At 39.1% G+C, this 19,558-nt stretch overlaps 2 protein-coding genes across 2 annotated transcripts; one reads left to right on the plus strand and one right to left on the minus strand.

Annotated features, from left to right (window-relative positions):
- Positions 1–986: 986 nt before the first annotated feature.
- Positions 987–6,159, minus strand: GZMA (granzyme A). The gene is made up of 5 exons (XM_041470793.1): positions 6,065–6,159; positions 5,237–5,381; positions 3,376–3,514; positions 2,458–2,730; positions 987–1,685 (listed from the first exon to the last, which is right to left on the minus strand). The coding sequence occupies exons 1-5, from the start codon at positions 6,123–6,125 to the stop codon at positions 1,527–1,529; spliced, it is 777 nt and encodes a 258-aa protein (XP_041326727.1). The 5' UTR covers positions 6,126–6,159; the 3' UTR covers positions 987–1,526.
- Positions 6,160–11,263: 5,104 nt separating this feature from the next.
- On the plus strand, positions 11,264–17,015 carry LOC121355477 (granzyme K-like). The gene is made up of 5 exons (XM_041470935.1): positions 11,264–11,396; positions 11,777–11,923; positions 13,802–13,890; positions 15,875–16,048; positions 16,845–17,015. The coding sequence occupies exons 1-5, from the start codon at positions 11,264–11,266 to the stop codon at positions 17,013–17,015; spliced, it is 714 nt and encodes a 237-aa protein (XP_041326869.1).
- The last annotated feature ends 2,543 nt before the right edge of the window (positions 17,016–19,558 follow it).

Genomic DNA, 19,558 nt, shown 5'->3' on the forward strand with positions numbered 1-19,558 from the left:
TCCTGTGTGTTTAAACACAGAATCAAGTCATTGCTTTGGGTGTTGGCAGCAGTCAGTGTGTCAAATTCTCCTCTCAGTTTCACTGATGCAATCTTATTTGTCTGAGAATATTTTTCTCTGCTTCTGCTTTGTTTTTGTGTTTGTGCATCCCTTTGGGTGTACATATTGTATGTTCAGACCAAGAGTGAAAAAAACCATTTATGAATAAGAATAGGAATGTGGAAAGTTCTGACTGTGTAATGTTTTGTAACAAAGGGAAAAAAAGATGTTTTTCATAATCAAAATTTCCAGTAGAGATCCCTGTAGTTTAGGCTTTCTTTGTCTTCATCCTTCCTTACTTCTCTGTGAGAAAACTACTGTCTCTTCGTAATGAGATCAGGTAAATGCAGTTGTGTAAAAAAGTTCCAGTTTGTGCTTTCTCATTGTGTTTTTAAGTAGTGCTTAATTGTTTAGGATGGATGGAGCAATAATTTTAAAATTAAAATCATGCAAAATATCTCCACCCTTGAATGTTCCCTGCTTTCTCTTAGGTAATGTCTACCTCCAAGTAAAAACCTCTTGAAGCAACACAAAATAAATCCAAGCCCTTCTTGAGGTGCTCATGGCATTAAAAATGTTCAAGTCTGTTAATACAGAAGCAGGCAGAAGCATTTTTCACAAGAGGTCTATTTGCTACTTGAAAAATGCTTGATGAAGCATTTAAAAATTTCACTGTATGTCTGAAACAGCAGTACTGGCATCATAAAATTAAGAGTGCTTTATATTATCAACAGCGCTGTACCATATTGATATGGTCATGTAATTTCTCTGAAGCATGGGTTTTCAGAAGATTTTTTAAACACAATGCTGCTTATTTTGGTATGTTTTGCAAACATTTAACACGCATGGAACATTACACAGATAGTAAACAGATCCTACAGATAGTACATAGACTACCTATGCTGCAAGAGACAGAGCTTTCCACATAAATTGACAGCTGAAAGCAGTAGATTTTTTATTGCCATTGCAAAGTACATAAACTGATAAAATCTAGAGGTTCCAAATACAAGACAGTTAGAAAATTAACACCTATGTCCCAGCGTTGCTGCAATTTAATTTTCTGAAGCTTTACAATCCACTACACCAATAAAACCAAGAGCTTTGCTGCAGAGAAACGAAGTTTTTTAGGCGTCTGTACCCGTACCTAGCACACCACTAACTTTCAGGGTTTTTGCAGAAGTCCAGGTACAAAAGAGTGCTATATACCAGACAAGGAGTGAGGACCCAAACAAGGATTAGGTTCGTGGTTTGAAATACCAGTCCGTGTAGAACTCAGTGTGAACATGCACTACAGGGACGTTGGAATCCTCAGTCCCAAATACCCCCAATGACTCCATGGCTGACAGTATAAGCTATAAATGCTGTCATAACAGAACTACATCAAGCTGCCAAAATTCAGTGTGAGAATACCTCTTTTGCCAGACTAATAAAGCTGTTTTTAAAAGCCCATTTCATTTACACAAATCATGTGGCCCAAACCAAATCTATTAGGCCCCCCCTATGGTTTTCCTTATCCACTCAAGGTGTCGCTTTGTGAGTCGGGTGTAGACACCGGGGCCACCAGCGTCGCCACATTTCTTCTGCTTCCCAAATGAAGTGATGCCTTTCATAATATTATTACATCTTAAAGGTCCACCAGAGTCCCCCTAGAAAAAGGGAAAATATAGTAATTCAAATCAACAAAAGCTAAAAAATGTTTCCTTTAAATAAAATTTCCACTAGTTAGATGGAGAAAATAAAAATGTAGCCAGTGTTATTAAGGATCATTTTTTCCTCCTTGGAAATTAGGATTTCCATCAGTAAAACAAATGAAAGAAAAGGCTTCAAAAAAAAGGCTTCATAGAATTCAATCTAATTTTTCAAGTGTGTGTAATGGGGAATGAATCTAACTCAGTGCTAAGGAAGAATTAGTCTTTTTGAAAATGAAGAAATAAACTGAAAACTTTCCTCATGGAAAGTGTAAGTCTCCAGAAACTGATACCTTTTAAAATGCAATATTTAAGTCTTTTAAAACGTGGTAGTTTTTACACAGTTGTGTACTTGACTTGGGAGCCAGTTAAAAGGCTTTTTATCAGCAAAACCTACTTCAAGACTTCTGACATCAAATAAGTTGTTCCACTGAGATCAGCTGCTTGCGAATGGGCCCATATAATGTTTTGTGGACATTTTAGTATTAAACTGATGGTATTGAAGATGAGGATAGCTCTCTGCCGTGCCTGGATACAACTGCAATACTGAAAGGCTGTGAAGGTGAATTTACTCATCTTAAGTTTGATTTTAAGGCTTAGAAGAACAAGCCTTGGTAAATTCACTGATATTTGATGAAATTCTTCATTGAGAGATTGTAAATGTATGATGCTAGTACATTATATTTTATTTTTATTATACAATTTAGGCAGTCATAGTAAATATACTTACATTACACGAATCCTTTTTTCCATTCTTAGCCCCTGCACATATCATGTTCTCTGTTATGACAGGTTTGCCATTGTAATGATTTTTATCGTTGCATATTTCCCTCCTGATGACAGTGATATTGACTTCCATCAGGGCAGTAGGGAACTTGCCTGGACGATTGGTAGTCACACCCCATCCTGCCACTGTGCAAACTGTTCCTGGTCTGGGATCATCATCTGAAGGAGGCAGGGGGATTGGTTGCACAGCTTTATTAAGTTTTGCTCTTCCCTGAAGCTGTAGAAGATATGGAAAATAAGTATTATGGCACAGTCTAACAGAGGTCCTTGCATATTAACCATTAGATCTTTCCCATTATGGTAATTAATGCAATCCCTTTCTGAGATTCCTCAATTCTTTGTGACAGTAGTTATGTCATCAATGTAAGAATGGGAAAATGAGTATTCTTTGTCTCATGAGAACCCACTTATCTTCTGCTGACCTATTAGCTCTAAAAAACATCTTATTTTACTTCTCTGGCTCTCAGACCATTTAGAAGACAAAATAACAGTAATTACTGATGCTGGCAAAATTGAGGATCAGAAAAGCCAGACGTTTTTAATTAGACCTCCTTTTCAGACAGAACGTTAGTGCTTTTAACCATGTATTTTTATTCCTTTATGGAAAAGCCAGAAACAGAAATATTTTGATCAAGCTCCAGAATTTGTATACTAGCCGTGGCAACCATTACAGGAATTGTTGATTGCCTTGGTTACCAGTTCATCCCCAATTCCCCCGGCTGCTGGATTAGCAGACCAGACTATATCACCCCAGAAAAAAAAGCCACCAGAATCTCCCTTGGCTCATCTCCCTAGATGACAAGAAGGAAGAAAATAGTTCAGTGTAGTGTGTATATTCCACAAGTGATATATAAGTCTGTACCTGAAGCAGCATAATGTCATTTTCCTTGGTACTGGGGTCGTAGCATGGATAAGGAATGCCTTTTGCAATCTGAAAAGCTTGCTGTTCTTTTTCTCTTTTTTTTGATGAATGGGCTCCAAGAATAACTTTGCTTTTTTCCCTGAGGAGAGGACCACATAGTTATTGGGATTCACTTTGATGTAACCCTAAATTTTTTGTTGGTTAATGTGGTGCTATAATGACCAGCTATTACAGTGTATTTTCCTGTGCCTGAAAAGCAACAGTAATTTAAAAATATCTGAAAGATGACCCCTTGTTCATACAACAGCTAAAAGAAAAATATGACTCAGTGAATCAAATTCATACTATCTTATTTTCATCTTCCCAGGAGCACAGAAAGGTTTCAGGTACTTGACTCTGGATCCATCCCCATTGTTTCCTTTTGGGAACTGAATGAGTGGTGGATGCACAAGATTTGCTGTGGGTACTTGTCTCACCAACTGTGTCCTGTAATTTGTGCTGAAAATTTAAGAAAATAGGCCACAGCACTGTTAGTTCAGAGGTATCCTGACTGTATTGAAATGTACTATTGCTTGACTCTAACAGACTTCAACACCATTTTCTGAATCTGTATGATGCACAACTCATTCCTCTTTTCTAGGTTTTTCTGCAACTTTCTATACTTCCAAGATATATACTTCCTCAGGTGGTGGCAGAGTTGTGCCTGCTGTGGCTCTCTGACAGAGACCAGAAGTCTAGCACTCCTTGGCCAAACAGGTCAAGCAGAGATTACTAACTGACCACAGGTACAGCTGGTTTTGGGCAAACAACGCATCCTACAGCTGAATGGGAGAATATTCCAGGAGATGTGCATGTTGGCACTCATTCATGTTTTATTGTGGAAAATGCAACCCTGGGAAAGCGTTTGTTCCTTTTCTTCATCTATTGAGAGCTGTCTGTTGACTGAGCCATCATTAAGTTAATAATTTATTGCATTTTCTCTTAAATGGCATCTCATTTGGAAACATTCTTTACTTTTTGTTAATGCACAGCTTTTGGGCCCAGTGCTCTCTTCACAGTAGGTCCCACAGATCTCCCTGTCTGGACAAGGACAGAGATGGAGGAGAGATGGATACATTTCTCTGATGTTTGCAGAGTCCAGTGGCTCACTGGTCTTGGTCAGGCTGTTGACAGAGCCTGAGTGAGGTCTGGCTCAGCAGCAGCTTCAGTCCTCCCCACAAGAGCAAGTAGGGATGGGATGTGTAATTCAAAACTCACTTCTTGCCTTGCTGAAGGACTCAGTAGAGCCAAATATCCATTTGCATCTTGATTTGGGTAGGAGAAGAAAGATGGCTGGCAAGCCAACATACCAAGGCAGAGATCTCTCACCGTCTTCTGTCATCTGTTTGGAGGATTTTTGCTCCTGTGTTAACCACATGCTGTCTTTTCTGCAGTGAATTGCCTATCTCTTATAGAATAAAATTACAAGAATTTATTTTTGTTCTCAGAGCAGCAGTTTAGACTGGACACTCCTCTCATCTAGTGTACAGGTTGACTGAGAAAACAGGGATAAAACTTCCCCCACAAATTCACTGCTTCAATGTTTCTATTCTATGCTAATGTGTATCTAGAAGTTTTTAAATATCTCTTCAGAAACAGTGGAGACCAGTATACTTTGTTATATTTTTAAACTCACTATAACAAATTTGCTGATAGAACCTATAATGCACAGTAATCAGAACATGATCATGATCATGATAAATGGATAAAATTGATCATGATCATGATAAATGGATAAAATTGTCAGAGATACTAACTCTCCTGCTTGAACAGATATTGGAGACTCACTAAGGACAATCTCTGAATAAGAGTAAGAACTTACACTTTACAATGTGCAGCTGTTAACACCCAGTTTTCCTTAATTAAAGCTCCTCCACAAATAATTCCTCCTGGTCCCTTGATTTGGGCCATGAATGGTCTCGAGTGTGGCTGTACTTCATTTCCTCCAATGATATCCACGCACAATCCTAAAATAATAAACCACAAGACATACAGCTGAGCTGACAAATACTGTCAGACACTCAAAGTCTCTTAGAAAACATGGCAGTTGTAATTAGAAAGGATACAGACACACAAGTGTGCACATATGTCACAATGATGGTCTTCAGGGTGGAATTTTAAAACTGCACAGCAGAATAACTTCATTACATTTCAATAATACTGAAATAAGATCAGTGGGGTACCCCACACCAAAGTTTTGTTGCTTCTGCTCAGATTTCTTTTCTTGAAGATTACTGATATGGTTAATTTCTTATCTTGCATTGCAAGTAACTGTCTCCCATATCTTAAATATTGTGCATGGAAACCAGACTATGTAGTAGAAGCCACATTATGATAATCTGTTTTCCAGAAAAAGAGAAAATCAAGCAGTTAAGGTATGTGTATGGCTCTGGAGAGAACGATGAGATAATCATTATGTTCTCTACTCAGAACTCCTCCAAACAGCTTGGACTTTGCAGCTTTCCTTAAGACCCATTCAGAAATTATTTTGTTAGTGTGAAAGATCAAACACATGCAGACAGTGGAGAGGAACTAATTATAAGAATACAAATAATAATTGTGACTACTTCCTTTACATTAATAAGTGTTAGCTTAACTAGAATTCTGTACATCAGGACTTACTTTCAAAAGTATTAAATTACATACTTACCTCCATGAATTACCAGGAGAATGACAGCAGTGAAGGTGTACCAAGGGAGGAAAGCACCCATGATTTCTGTCTGATGTTCCTTCTTATTCACTCTTGAATATATCTCTATCTACCAATCTATCAATATATATGCATAAATGAAGAGGATGTGGGCTTTGTTTTTTCTCTTAAGGGCTTAACCACGACAAGGAGAGAAACCCTCCCCAGCAATGTACCTTAGAGCAGAAGTGTTACTGAGAATTTGCATCATCTGCTGTGGTGTGAAGACAGGCTCTACCCTACTTTGTGTTCTCTCTGTAGCATTTGCAGAGAACTGATGTATGAGTATAGGGGTGAAACATAGTGGTGAAACATAGACTCAGATCACATAAATTTAGGCTGATTCAGTTGTCCATGTGAAGTTGTATAGTTTCATTCCAGACACCTCAGGTGGCTTCCAGGTCAGACATGAATTCCAGTCCATTCCTCTTTAATGAAATATCTTTTCTGCTCAGGAGACCCTCAGGGCCAAGGAATCTGATGTTTTCTTGTTTCAGGATCTGATGCTGTCTCATTAGGTTTGCACTGGCTGAGCATTCATAAAGCACTGAGTGTGGTTTCATGGCCGATAGCTAAGGGTATGATGATATTTAAAGTGTCTTAAAGTGTTTTATGTCTGGTGCAGAAGGCCATCACTCTTCTGAAAATGCTGTGCCAGATTTGCCAGCTCTGTGTCTGTGTCTGGAAAGCCCACAGTATCTCAAATGTGACTAAATGCTGAGTTTTAGGCAACTGAATTGAGTCCTGAAAACTCAGGGCACTGGAACAGGCTCCCAAGGGCAGCACCAGCCTGACAGAGCTCAAGACATGCTTGGACAATGTTCCTAAGCACATGATATGATTCTGGGGTGTCCTGTGCAGAGCCAGGGGTTGGATTTCAGTGGTCCTTGTGGGGTTTCTTTCAACTCAGGATATTCTATGTTTCTGTGAATAAGTCTTATCTAGAGCCTTGTAAAAACACAATTTCTCCCTTTTAAATATATACCTAAATAATAAAATTAACTTGCATCAATATTAAATAATTTGGAGTATCAACTATTCTAAAACCTATATATTCTATAACTAGTGAAATGTCAGTCACACACACTGGATGGTTTCTTGAAGTCTTGAGCCTCACAACAGGCAACCTACAGAAAGGAGCCCACAATGAGGAGCTTGCAGAAATCTTCTGGGTTCTTGCTGTATCATACCTTGAGCTCAATTGGCCCAGCACCATGTGAATTTCACCTGTAGAAGACCTTGGCAGACTTTGCTCAAATTTGCTGTTGCTTTCCCTTCTGGGACTGAGGATAACTTGGCAATTTTTCTGAAGAACCAGATGTAAATCTAATTTTAGAGACTGTGGAGCTCTTTGTCACTGATGTGTGTTTGTTGAGACACAGTCACCTATGTGACAAGGTGACAGTTCCATGGACTGCTAAAGCTCACCAAGATTTAATTTTCTTAAATTTTTGTCCTCATTACTAGCACATCTCCTGTAATTATCATCACTTTGTGGCACTGATGTTCTTTTTTACACTGTTCTCCTAAACACAAAATCACCATAGGTACAATTCTTTCTTTTATCAGTCACAATTATTTGACAAAGTTTTATTTTATGGTATTTTAATTAGCACTCTTACCATATTGAAGCTGTTTCCTGTCTGGGCTATGCAGAGACATGATCAAGATGAACACTTGTGAACAAAAAATTCTGTGTGCTGAGACATGTTTAAACCTGTAGTGCTACAATGATTCATCTTTGGATGGTCCTGTGTGAGGTGCAATGGCCAGTAAAAACAGGTTTGGTATTTATCATCCTATGTTTGCCTGATCTGTTTTCAAAGAAAATCTCTTTGAAAGACACTGAATAAAACATTAGCAAATGTTCCTAGATGTTTTCCAGGTAAATAGATACAGGTAAATCTATGCCTGCTATCTAAAACTTAATCTTCTATGGCCTGTTTATACTCTTTTTCTAGTTGTACTTCCATTTACTTCTAAATCATACTTACTTCTAAAGATGTTTCTTCTGAAACTCCACAGGTACTAGCATATCCATGCGTCTTCAAAAATCCCCTCCAATTCTGAGAGATCCATTGACATTGATAATTAGAATTAGAAATATGGAGTCTAAACTATTGTTCAGTATCCACTGATGACATTCTGTGCAAGCTCCTGAATGACCTCTCTGACAATCTGCAAAATCCCCAATGGCACAGGTATTAAAGATCAAATTGATATGCACATAACCAGTACCAATTTTGTACCCAAATGCTTTGTCAGAGACTTATCTTCCTCTTGCAATTTACATCACTGAGGCTGAAAATTTGACATAAAATTTTAGGGTGTGCAATTAGTTGGCTGGGCTTCTTTGGTTATGGCAGTAAGTTAATTTATGGTGAAGTTTAGATTCTATTGGCCTTTTGCATTTAAAGGGAAACTCCAAAGCAAAGCTTTCTTCTCAAGTAAAATTCTTTTATTAGCTCCTCTGCTGCTTATTTAATTGGTCTTCAAGAGGAGTGAGGCAAAACAAAACACTCTGTCCTTTCTGCCTAGAGCACTCACAAAGCAGAGCCTCTCACTCAGCAGAAGCCACTGCCTGAGTAAAAGAACAAGGTGTGTTTGCAGTTCTATGACCAGCCTCTGCCTTTGGGGAGGTTTCCTATGGGCTTCAGGCCCAGGGGTCAGTGAATCACTTTCAGATCTGTGCATTGCTGTGCTGAGGTTTCTATCCCTTACCTTACGCTCTGTCATTCTGACCATTTGCCTTCTGCAGTGACTCTGTTCCTTTTTCCTTCATGCTGCTTTCTTTGGTGCTTGAGGTGAGCATCAGATGTGATTTTAGGACACCATTTCAGGAGACCAATTTACACTGCTCCTCTAAACCTTCCAGGTCTGCTGGTACTGAGTTCAGGCAGTCTCAGCTCAGCTGAAGGGCTGTTTTCTTGAGCTGGGAAGGGAGGGCAGGATAGAGGTGCAGAGCTGGCAGCTGCCAGTAGAACAGCAAGGCAGAGCTGCCACACTTTCCCTGTCTTCTCCTTGAGCTACCACATCCCCAGTCCCACCCCAGTGTGTCTGGACACATCCCTTAGTGGCTGGGAGACAGATTCCCAGGGACTTGCTGGGGAAAGGGCAGAATGTGTGGTGGGGTATACCTATTTCATTTTCTTCTCCGGTACCAGTGCCTCATGGTACTTACCGGTTTGTCTTTTCTGCCTCAGCTATTCACCTGGTGTCCCTGTTTCCATTTATTTGCTATGTGATACCAGCAGGAAATATAGTAACACAGAAATACAGGTAGATGTAGTAAGCTCAGGGAGTCCTCAAAGCCTTGCAGCAAATCAGCATTCCTTCTATTATGTTGTTAGTACCTGGCAGAAAGTATCCAGCATTAGATATTATGCTCTGGGAGCACAAGCCTTCTATTGTTTGGCCAGAGCATGTATCTGTTTCCTATTTTGTCTCTTATGCTGCTTTCCAATCCAGCTATTTATTGGGAGGGCAAAGCCATAAAGGACATAAATTATGCCTTTAAGACTCTCTTTGCAGAGATTACCTGTGGATAGTGTCCAGTAGGTGAATAATTCTGGGGTTGGATGGAGAATGGAGAATGACTTTGGGGGAACTGGAGCTGGCTGTTTCAAGAGCCCATGAATTCTAATAGTAATTTGTTTTCTTTTAAAAGAGCTTTAGAAGAGTCTTCTGAAACATGAATTGTGCTGCACCATGTGCATGTTTTCAAACTGACTTCTAACTAATAAGATTCTGTGACACAGAAATAAACATTTCTATGTTACAATCTCGTTCACCAATGAGATTGAGACTGAGAGCTGCCGTTCTGTAATTCTTGAATAAAAATGGGAGCTAACTATATTGGGCAAGTTATATTTCAGATTGTTTCTAAAGACAATGAATATGGTAGCAGGTTTTGTAACTTCTTCACACAAGGGCAGACTGGGTTTTTTTGTAGTGGTTTGCCAGCAAGGTGTGCAAGACATGCATGCAGACACAGAGGTCTGCAATACAGAAATGCTTTTCTCACCAATTTATCTTTTTTTGTGACCACAGATTAGATTTTTTTTGCGTTTGGCAGTTTCAGAGTCTAGGGTTTTCTGTATCTGAAAGCTGCACCCCCCAAAATTATTTCTAACAAGATACAAATTGCTTTGTCTTACATGTGTGAGGCTGGTCTTGGCTTGTCTTTTATATCCTATATTCCATAGTTTATAAAATAACAGATGTTTGACAGGTCTCAGTGGCTCTTGTTAATTTACATATGAATATTTTTCAGTCTTTTAACTGAAGATATTACCTGGGCAGTGGAATTCTGTGGAGCAATTGCTGGCTACTGATGTACCTTGGTCCACAGGAGTGACTTTTGTACTTTATGTGCCCTGAGTTTACTCAATCTAGGTCCACAGCTTAGGAGCAACTTTTGAACTCCACATGCCCTGATTATTCCTCAACACTGCCGTTCTCTGAAGCTTTTTCAGGTTACATTCATTCTCCATTTTTTCTACAGTTTAAAGATGGCCAGTTTAATTCTTCTTACTTTTTTCCCTTTCTTTCTTTCTTTCTTTCTTTCTTTCTTTCTTTCTTTCTTTCTTTCTTTCTTTCTTTCTTTTTTTCTTTTTTTTTTTTTTTTTTTTTTTTTTTTTTTTTTTTTTTTTTTTTTTTTTTTTTTTTTTTTTTTTGTTTTTGTTTTTGTTTTTGTTTTTGTTTTCCCTTTTAAGCCAAAAAGTGCATTGAACACCCTGAGACATCTAGGTGTTATTTAGGGATTAGGCTTTATTTGGGTTTTATGAGGAGTTTCAAGGGCAGGTTTTTCTTTAAGAAACTGGAAGAGAGAATCTTGACAAATCAATCTGCAGTAAAATAATACAATATTAACACTGTAAAGGGAAATTTCAAGAGAGGGAGCTATTAATAAAAACTTTCAAACCCATTTCCTGTAGGGGGCATTTGAATACAAATGCGTGCACGGTGATTTACAGCGCTCCGGACAGCAAATAGCAGCAGCTGACACCTGAGAGCTCCTTTGCTCCCCTGCTCTCTTTAATTGCTGTTACCCTACTAACAAGATGCAAGTACCCACCTAAGAGTAAAAATATCCAGATTCCCAGTTCCTCTGGATAACACATAATACAATTGCACTTCTCTTGCATTTCAGGTGGCTGCATGGACATTGTTGGAGCACATGAAGTGCATCCTCATTCCTGGCCTTATGTGGCTGCTATCCAGGACAAGAATTTAGGTGTTTGTTGTGGAGGAGCTCTTCTGGAAAGGCAGTGGGTTTTGACAACAGTACCTTGTGAGTAAGTGTCTTAAAATGGGGTCATTTTAATTCTTCATTGAAGTGAGGCATGGTATGCAAGCCTCTGAGTGAAGAAAGGTGAGTATTGATTTTTTACATAGATTGTTAGACAGCTGCAGTTCTCTCCCTGGAATTATCCTAGAACTTGTTATTGTTTTTAGTTGCTATAAACTACTGATCTGCATTGTAGTTACCTTCATTAGTAACTTCCTGTCAAAGCAGCATAAATAATGTGCTGTTAAAAGACCAAATTAATTGCTTATGCAATAATTAACAATATGAAAAAGCAATGTCTTAGAGAAGGGAATGTGTCCCAAGGATTTAAAACAAATCTTATGTGTATGCTTGGAACTAAGCCTCAAAATACCCTGAGACAGATGAATTTGAATTAGATGTGGACACTGTTCCTCTCATTTTGAGCGACTTAGGCTCACAAACCCAGAATGTCACTCATGTCGTGTTCTGTGACAAGGAACCTTGTCCTTTTGACAAGTTAAATGTGAGCAGAAGCATCTCTTCCCCAGGTGGGATGCTCTGCTGTTGGACAGCTGACTCAAGGTAAGAGGGACATCTACTGTTCACATTAGGAAGTAAAATGCCCTGTTTTTATTAAAATGTTCCCTGAATTGTATTTTAGTTCTGCAATTTTTCCTTCTTATTTTCACTATCTAAAAGGAAAAAAGTTACAATAAACCTGTGCAAACCTGACCTCCTTAAACACAGTGTGGGTAGGTTGGCCAGCCTTCTGTGAGTTAGTCTGAAACAGAGGACACAGTTCCTTCAGAGTGAATTTGACTTTCACTATTTTTCAGCTGAATCAGGTGTGATTGTAAGGGTAGAAATAGTAATTCCTAGCATTCTCTGTTTAGCAAATTTACAAAACACAACCATGTCTTCCTTTTTGGAATTAAGGGACTTTTTAATGGGATCTGGTGTCTGTCTCTTATTCTTCAATCAATATGTCAGAGACAGCTAGTCAGATATATTTATAAAACTTCGGATTTGTTCGCTATTCAGTGGAAAGGGTATTGTGTGTCTCTGATCCTGTGGAGAATGTGCTCTGGTAACTGATCTGGGTTTCTTACAGCACATTGTTTTGTTCTGACTTTAAGTCTTTGCCACTGGGGCAAGTTGAACCAGCCTGGTTTCCTTCTCCTAAGCTGTAAAACAATGCTCACAAAAAACCCACCAACACCTGTTCTATGCCTGGTGCAATTGCAGTGCATGTAAAATTTCCTAATTAATGGATCTCATGTCTTAATGATGCCTGAAATAATTTTTTTTCTTAGGCAAAACAGCACGAATTCAGCAACATGAATTTCTGTGTGGCCTGTGAAACACCTGTTAGAATCACAGAGACGGAGTTTTGAGAGACATCTCATTCTCTCTGAGGAAGTGTGCAGATATTTCCACAAATAAACTTCCCTGTATAAATAAATGAATAACGTCTTTCAGTGGCACATGTATCTTGAATGAAGAAAATTGTTCTTTTATAGTTTGTATTGATAAAGTCTTTGTTCTGGCTTGAATAAATTTTCCTATTTATAGTGAGATTATGTTCTGAAAATTAAGCAGAGGAAACTGGCAGTATGTGTTCTGCAATGTCAAATTTTTGGGCTGGATTAAGTTTAGCAGGGAAAAATGAAGAAAGACAAATGTTAATAACTACATTTCTGATTATACTTATAGAGCTTGGAACATAGCGGAATTTATTGGTTGCTCAACTCTTAACATTTAATAGCAAGAAGTGAATGTATAACTCTTTGAATTTTAACATTCTCCCTTTTTTAAAAAATATTCACTACTGGGGTGTCTTGGGTTAGGTAACACACACCCTTCTTCCTTAATGTGCTGAATCCTGTGTTTTGAAAATTAAGGACAAAAAGCTTCTTAATATTAAAGATACTCACTTTGGCAGGGCATTTACTCATATGTATAATGCTCAGGATAAGCTTTGAGTATTGATGTGTGTTCTGGCATGCTACTGATGCCAGAAAAGTTTGTCTTTGCAGGATTAGGTCATAAATCCAATGGAGACGTTTCAGAGGTTAATGAAAGGCATCAGCAGCAACTGTCCTTGTGCAAGCAGCTCCCCTTCTAAAGATGGGAGGCTCTTTCACAAAATTTCTGAAAATCTCTGGAGGTCACTTGTCACACAATTATTTCACAGAAAAAGAAGCTCATGTCAAAACATTGAAATGAATGATTTCCTGCTCTATCTGTTTTAATACCAGTGTTGTAAAACAAAACAGTATTGTGTTGCATGTCTTTTGATTATCCTCAGAGATGTTGCTGAGTTCCTGTAGTGACTTTCTCTTCTTATATTTTCTATAAGTTACAGAATAGATGAATTGGAAGACAGTTGTTCTTGGAGCTCATTGGACATCCATGTGCTCCTGAAGGAGCACAGCAGATATTTGGGATTATGGAAACCTTTCCTCATTATCAGTTTGACTGGCCTCCCTTTGATAATGGCATAATGCTCCTCAAGGTATTGTTTTAATTACTGCTCTATTTTTATGAAAGGAATTTTGCTGATGATCATTTTGGCTACTCTTTGATACTGAAGAGTACATTGTTTAGATAACAATATCATAGAACAGTGTACTATGTTTTGGTTGTATTAATCTAGATGACTTAGAGGATCACTGGCTCTGTGAGTAGATATGATATTTCAAGCCTGTTCTCTGCTCTAAAACTCTCTTTTTAATCCATTCACTGCAGCAACCCCTCCAAAACACAAAGCACATTCTCCCGTAATTTTTCAAAGCCGATGCTGAAGGGATGTATGCAACAGAGTCTGGCTCACATCTCTATCCCACAGTTAGATCTTGTGCTGGACTAAGTAAAAATGGAGATGAAACTTACTGCTAATTTTCAGGTGTAAGCAGGTAAAGTGAAAGTGTGGATAATACAGGACATACAGACTCAGGTCTAGGAGCACAGAGTGGTCACAAAGTGGAGGAGGCTCAGGACACTGCAGAATGAAGGATGGAAAATGTCCTTGCCAACATTGTCATCTGATCCCAAAGTGGGGCAGAGCTATGAGAATTTGAATTTACAGGGAGGTGCCCCTGCCTGTGGCAGGGGGGTTGGGACTAGGTGATCTTTAGGGTCTCTCCCAGCTGTAACATTCTATGATTCTATTATTCTGTGACTGGAACCTGTTTTTTAGTATTTAGATGGTCTCACTGGTTTGACATGGCAATGACACAGGGAGGAAGGTAACCACATCCCTCTCTGCGCTAGCTGGAACACCTACAGGCACCTGTGGCTCAAGCACCTGACCAGGATTCATCTCTGAGGAGCTCCTTCCCCTGGATGTTAGTGAGCATTCTACTTCTGCTTCCTTGTCAATGTCGATCAGACTGATCTCATTGACTTCTCCTGTGGCCACTTGACAGGAGCACAGGGTGTCTGTGAACACAAAATCAAATGGATCACTAGGAAGTAATATTTCTAGAGCTGAAAACCACAACTCTTTCCAGAATGACACAGATATCTCAAAATCCTCTGAATTTTACACAGAAGCAGGGATAGTACTAGTACCAGAGCTTACCTCCTGTCTCTACACTTCTGCAGTAATGGAGTATTCAGTGGCTTGGAATAAGCTTTCCATCTTTGGAACTTTCCAGCAGCACTGGCAATGATAGCTGCAAATATATTTTAAAATAAATTTTTGATTTGTTGGAATGCATTTTTGAAAGGTATAAAGCCAGAATTGTTTAGCTGAGAACCATGTATCACCCTGTATCACCCTGTGAAATGAATCATGGTGCAATAATCATAAGACTGAAAATGTATATTTGGTACCTGTGAGCCCTTACCAAGCACACTGAGGATATATGTCAGGGTTTGCTGTGTTTTCATTTACTGACCTCTGCTGAAGGATGGATATGTCAGGCAAACGCCAACAAAACACAGACAGTCTGAATCATTTGAGCCCTTTTGAATATCTCAGAGCGAAAATTGGCAGTCTGAATAGACTGAGAGCTGATTTTTCCTCAGTGATGTTGCTGCTTTTGTGTCTAATTGCTTATAGTTTTGTTTTCATCTTTGTTCGTGGGCACATCACACTGTGCTTCGAGAATTTTCTGTCAGTCAAGCACCAGAACCTGATTTCAACACTGAAGTTTAGTGGCAAGTTAGGTTTGTGAACTGGACATAGATCCAACAACCTAACTCCCATGCAGGTTTTACATTTCCCACTGTATCCAATGGAAAGCTGGGCTTGAACTCACTACTGCTGCCATAGATGGGAAATTGCTGAAATGCTACTATGGAAAGTCTTGTGAATTTTCAAAGGGACAATTAAGCTCAGGATCAGTTCCTAAGTAGTGAAAAGTGATTTTTAAGGGAAGTGGTGGTAAAATGAGACTAAATGATAATTGAAGCTATGTGATACTTCCTTTCCTTTTTGCATGAGAAATCTAGTTTTTCCTTGTTTTTCCTTCTTTTTTCTTTTCCCTTTTTAGCTGAATGATACTGCCAAGCTGAATAAATATGTGCAACTTTTGGCTCTGCCTGACTTTTTTGAAGATGTTGAACCTGGCACACTCTGCCAGGTGGCTGGCTGGGGAGACACATCACCAGGAAAGCCATCAAAATATCTCCGTAAGACAACTCTTAAAATTGTTAGTAGAAAAGCTGTTACAAACATTATGCCAGAGACCCAAAAATAACCAACAACATGTTGTGTGCTGCAGGGAAAAGTAAATTATATCTGAGTGATACTTGTGAGGTAAAAAGCAAAGTTACGAGGGTGGGGCAATGGCTCCCTTTTCACTGGGAACAAAGAGTGTTAGACATCTTAGGAGGATGATCATGTTTTAAGTGATTTAAACCACATTTATGAGAGACTTTATTGCTGTGAAAAAGACAAGTTAAAACTTTGTTTACTTTAGGTCACTGTACCAATCAGGATCAAGAGTATGGGAATTTGAGCTGGGGTTATCTATTAACTATTTCATTAGCTATGGTGCTCTTCTGAGACGCCACCTGTAGTTATGGGAGAAAAAGCAGAGCTATCAGGGTCTCAATCATTTGATCCTTTCCAGAAGTCAACATCTGAATAGTACAGAATTACCCAAAAGCGCTGTTTGGATCTTGCTTTTGATGTTCTCTGTGCTGAATCCAGAAGCGACAATTGATAAAGAGATGAGAATCAATTTATACCAACAATAAAAAATGTATTTTGAAAGCGAATTATGACAGCACTCTGCTGCTCCACAGCATTTGCATCAAAGGTCCCTCAGGTTTGAAAAGCAACCTCTCTTTATTCCTGATCCAACTCCTATTGAATGATGTAAGCCAACTGCTTCATTTCACAGGCTGGAAAAGGTTACAGACAACATTTCCAAATATGCCTGTGCACTGCAGGTGGCACTGCATGCTCCTCTGGTGAGAAATGGACTCACTGACAGCTGCTTCTGATTTGTCTTCCAGGGAGATTCAGGTGGGCCATTAATCTGTGCTGGCCAGTGCTGTGGGATGGTTTCTTTTGGAGAAGAACGTGAAAATATAAGCATACCTGGAGTTTATACGCAGCTGACTGAAGAATATATTGGCTGGATAAAAAGAACAGTTAGACAGATCTATGAAACAAGAGCATTTTAATAAATATTGTGCTGTGCATTAGAGCTGGATGCTGCTGCTTTAGTGCACCACCTTTGAAATGTACCTCCCAGCTTTACAGCTTTGATGACACCACCACCACAGCTTTCTGTGAACAGCTCAAAGTATCCACATTTGTACAGATACCACCTTTACTAAGCTTTAGCAGGAAACTGCCATGTAGAAAACATAATTTGTATTAGATTCCACTCTACTTCTTACTAGGATGGGAAAGTATTCATTGCACTTGGGATAAAGCAACATTTTTTAATGTGTACTTACATAAAAATTCAGTTTCAGAATGATAGTGAATGAGAAGTCTGCTGAATGAGAAAAAATAGAACAAAAGCTTAAAATGTTAAAATATTTATCTGGAAAGTTATTAAATCCCAAATACATAGTTTTACCATTATTCAATATTTATTTATCTAATTTCAATTTCAAGAAGTTAAAATATTAAGCAGAGAGAAACAGTTTTCAAATTAGTCTTCATTATAAAGATACAAATATATAGATAAAAATAATATGTATTTTTTCCTTAGATTTTTTCCTTCTTTATTTTAATTATTTTTAAAATCTGTGCTTTTTTTTTTTTCTTTTCTTTTTTTTTTTTTTTTTGGGGGGGGGGGGGGGGGGTTGGGTTTGTTTTTTTTTTTTTTTTTTTTTTTTTTGGTGGGGGGGCGTGGGTGTTGGGTCTGTTGTTTTTTTGTTTATTTGTTTGTTTGTGCTTTGTTTTGTTGATCAAACAAACGAAATCCTCTCACAGCTTGGTTCATAATCTCACACTTTCAGTTAATCGTTTGCTCAAAAAGTATAAATACCAACTGTAATAGATGTAATTATAGTTCTTTAACATAGCTCCTAACATCTGTCAAAACAAACAGGGCTCTGGCTATGGATTTCAATAGACTTCTAGTAACAGAAGGACCTGGTGTGTTTCTGAAGAAATCTATGGTTAGCTTGCTGTACTACATCACCTTCCAAATATTTTCTAGGTCTTTTTTAACTAACAACTTTGATGTGATCATCTGCAGAGTTTCTCTCTTTCTGTGCTTATTGCACTAACATGCACTAAATACTGTAAGCTTTGAGATGTTGCAGAGGCATGAATAAATAACTCCAGAACAACGACCTACTGGCTTTGATTATTGACCAGGAGCCACACCACAATTCTGAGCAGAGCAGGAAAAGCTCATAGAGGATATACACGCAGGAAAGAAGCAACAGGACACCACAAAACTGGGTCAGTCGTGGGCCATAGTGCAATAAAACCTGCCACTGTGGTGTGTGGGGGCTTAGACCCACTTCTTGTCCAAGGGTGTGGGAAGGAAGATCTTAGAAGATGTCAGTGGGATTTGGCTCAGTACTGGAATACAGAGAAAACTGGGAAAAACTGAGGGAAAAAGCAAAAGATACATAAAAGTGGAAAGAATTGTTCTCACCAATAATTGTACCATTGTTCTCACTTTACAACTGGGGATCTCAGAGGATGCTGCAACACAAATTAGTCCCTTTTAACTTTGTGAGGTAAATGACAGGAGACTTTTCACACCATGAAGCCCAGTGGTCACAAATTGGTGTTCCAACTTGGTGAAGGCAAGACTTTCACTCCCTCACTCATGTGAACAGTGGCTGACTCTTTCACTGATTGAAAAAAGTGCTTGATAGAATCTGGAAACCATAATCAGCAGGCTCATTACAGTTCAGATGGTGGGCTTCCTGTGCGTGATCTCTCCTCATTCGCATAATCTTTTTTCTGTTTATGGGTGATGGAGCATGTGGAAGGGTGTTACTGCTAGGCCTGACTGCTCCTGCCAAGCCCCTGTGGCTCCCTCCCACTTTTACCAGAGCCCATCTCAGTGCCCAGGGCCAGCAGCCCCTCCCCAGCAACAGTTATCGGGCAGCAGCCTTGACTCAATTTCAGTCCACCCTGAGGCTTTGCTCCCTCCCGGTGCAATAGGAGGGAAGCCTTTGCTAGCTTTGAAATACCAGTGTCTTGAGACAGTGCCTGCCCTCCCACCCCTCTCACTGAGGAGGTGCACTTTGGGCTAGGGAGAGTGCAGGAGTCCTGCAAAGTGTCCCACTATTCTGGATTTTGTTAACACCTCTGAAAACACACGGCAGAAGGATAACTGTTTCTGCAGCCAGAGATGAGCAGAAAAATGGTCCAGGAAAAGGAGGTGACCACTGCTAAAAGCACTGCTGGGCTAATTCTCAGAACCGAAATCAAAGCAGGAAAGCCACAGAGAGTGACTCCATGTATGTTACAGTTTTGCAATGACAGACACCAACAAAGCCTGAAAAAATTAAGCTGGAAACACATTGTTTACCAGATTAAGAAGAGCTAATTTTCAGCAGCTTGTGGCAGAGTTTACTAAACATACTAACACAACATTTGCAATTCCACTTTCACTTAGTGAGAGAAATTTAGTCTTGTCTCTTTTAACCCAACATGCTTTAGCACTTAATCTCTAGGTGCCTGAGAGGTGTCCCCTTGGGCAGTACCTTCCAGCTCCTAAACATTGGCTTCTTCTATCAGACCAGCT

The sequence above is a fragment of the Pyrgilauda ruficollis genome, unplaced genomic scaffold (assembly GCF_017590135.1).
Source record: "Pyrgilauda ruficollis isolate IOZ18807 unplaced genomic scaffold, ASM1759013v1 scaffold25, whole genome shotgun sequence".
Classification (NCBI taxonomy): domain Eukaryota; kingdom Metazoa; phylum Chordata; class Aves; order Passeriformes; family Passeridae; genus Pyrgilauda; species Pyrgilauda ruficollis.

Excerpts from the sequence above, each read along its gene's own strand:
- GZMA (XM_041470793.1), bottom strand. The coding sequence starts at position 6,125 with ATGGGTGCTTTCCTCCCTTGGTACACCTTCACTGCTGTCATTCTCCTG. Across the intron at positions 3,515-5,236 it reads ACAGCTGCACATTGTAAAGT|GGAAAAAAGCAAAGTTATTC; the intron begins GTAAGTTCTTAC and ends TCCTCTCCTCAG. Across the intron at positions 2,731-3,375 it reads ATGACATTATGCTGCTTCAG|CTTCAGGGAAGAGCAAAACT; the intron begins GTACAGACTTAT and ends TATCTTCTACAG.
- LOC121355477 (XM_041470935.1), top strand. The coding sequence starts at position 11,264 with ATGGACATTGTTGGAGCACATGAAGTGCATCCTCATTCCTGGCCTTAT. Across the intron at positions 13,891-15,874 it reads ATGGCATAATGCTCCTCAAG|CTGAATGATACTGCCAAGCT; the intron begins GTATTGTTTTAA and ends TTCCCTTTTTAG. Across the intron at positions 16,049-16,844 it reads AAATTGTTAGTAGAAAAGCT|GGAGATTCAGGTGGGCCATT; the intron begins GTTACAAACATT and ends TTTGTCTTCCAG.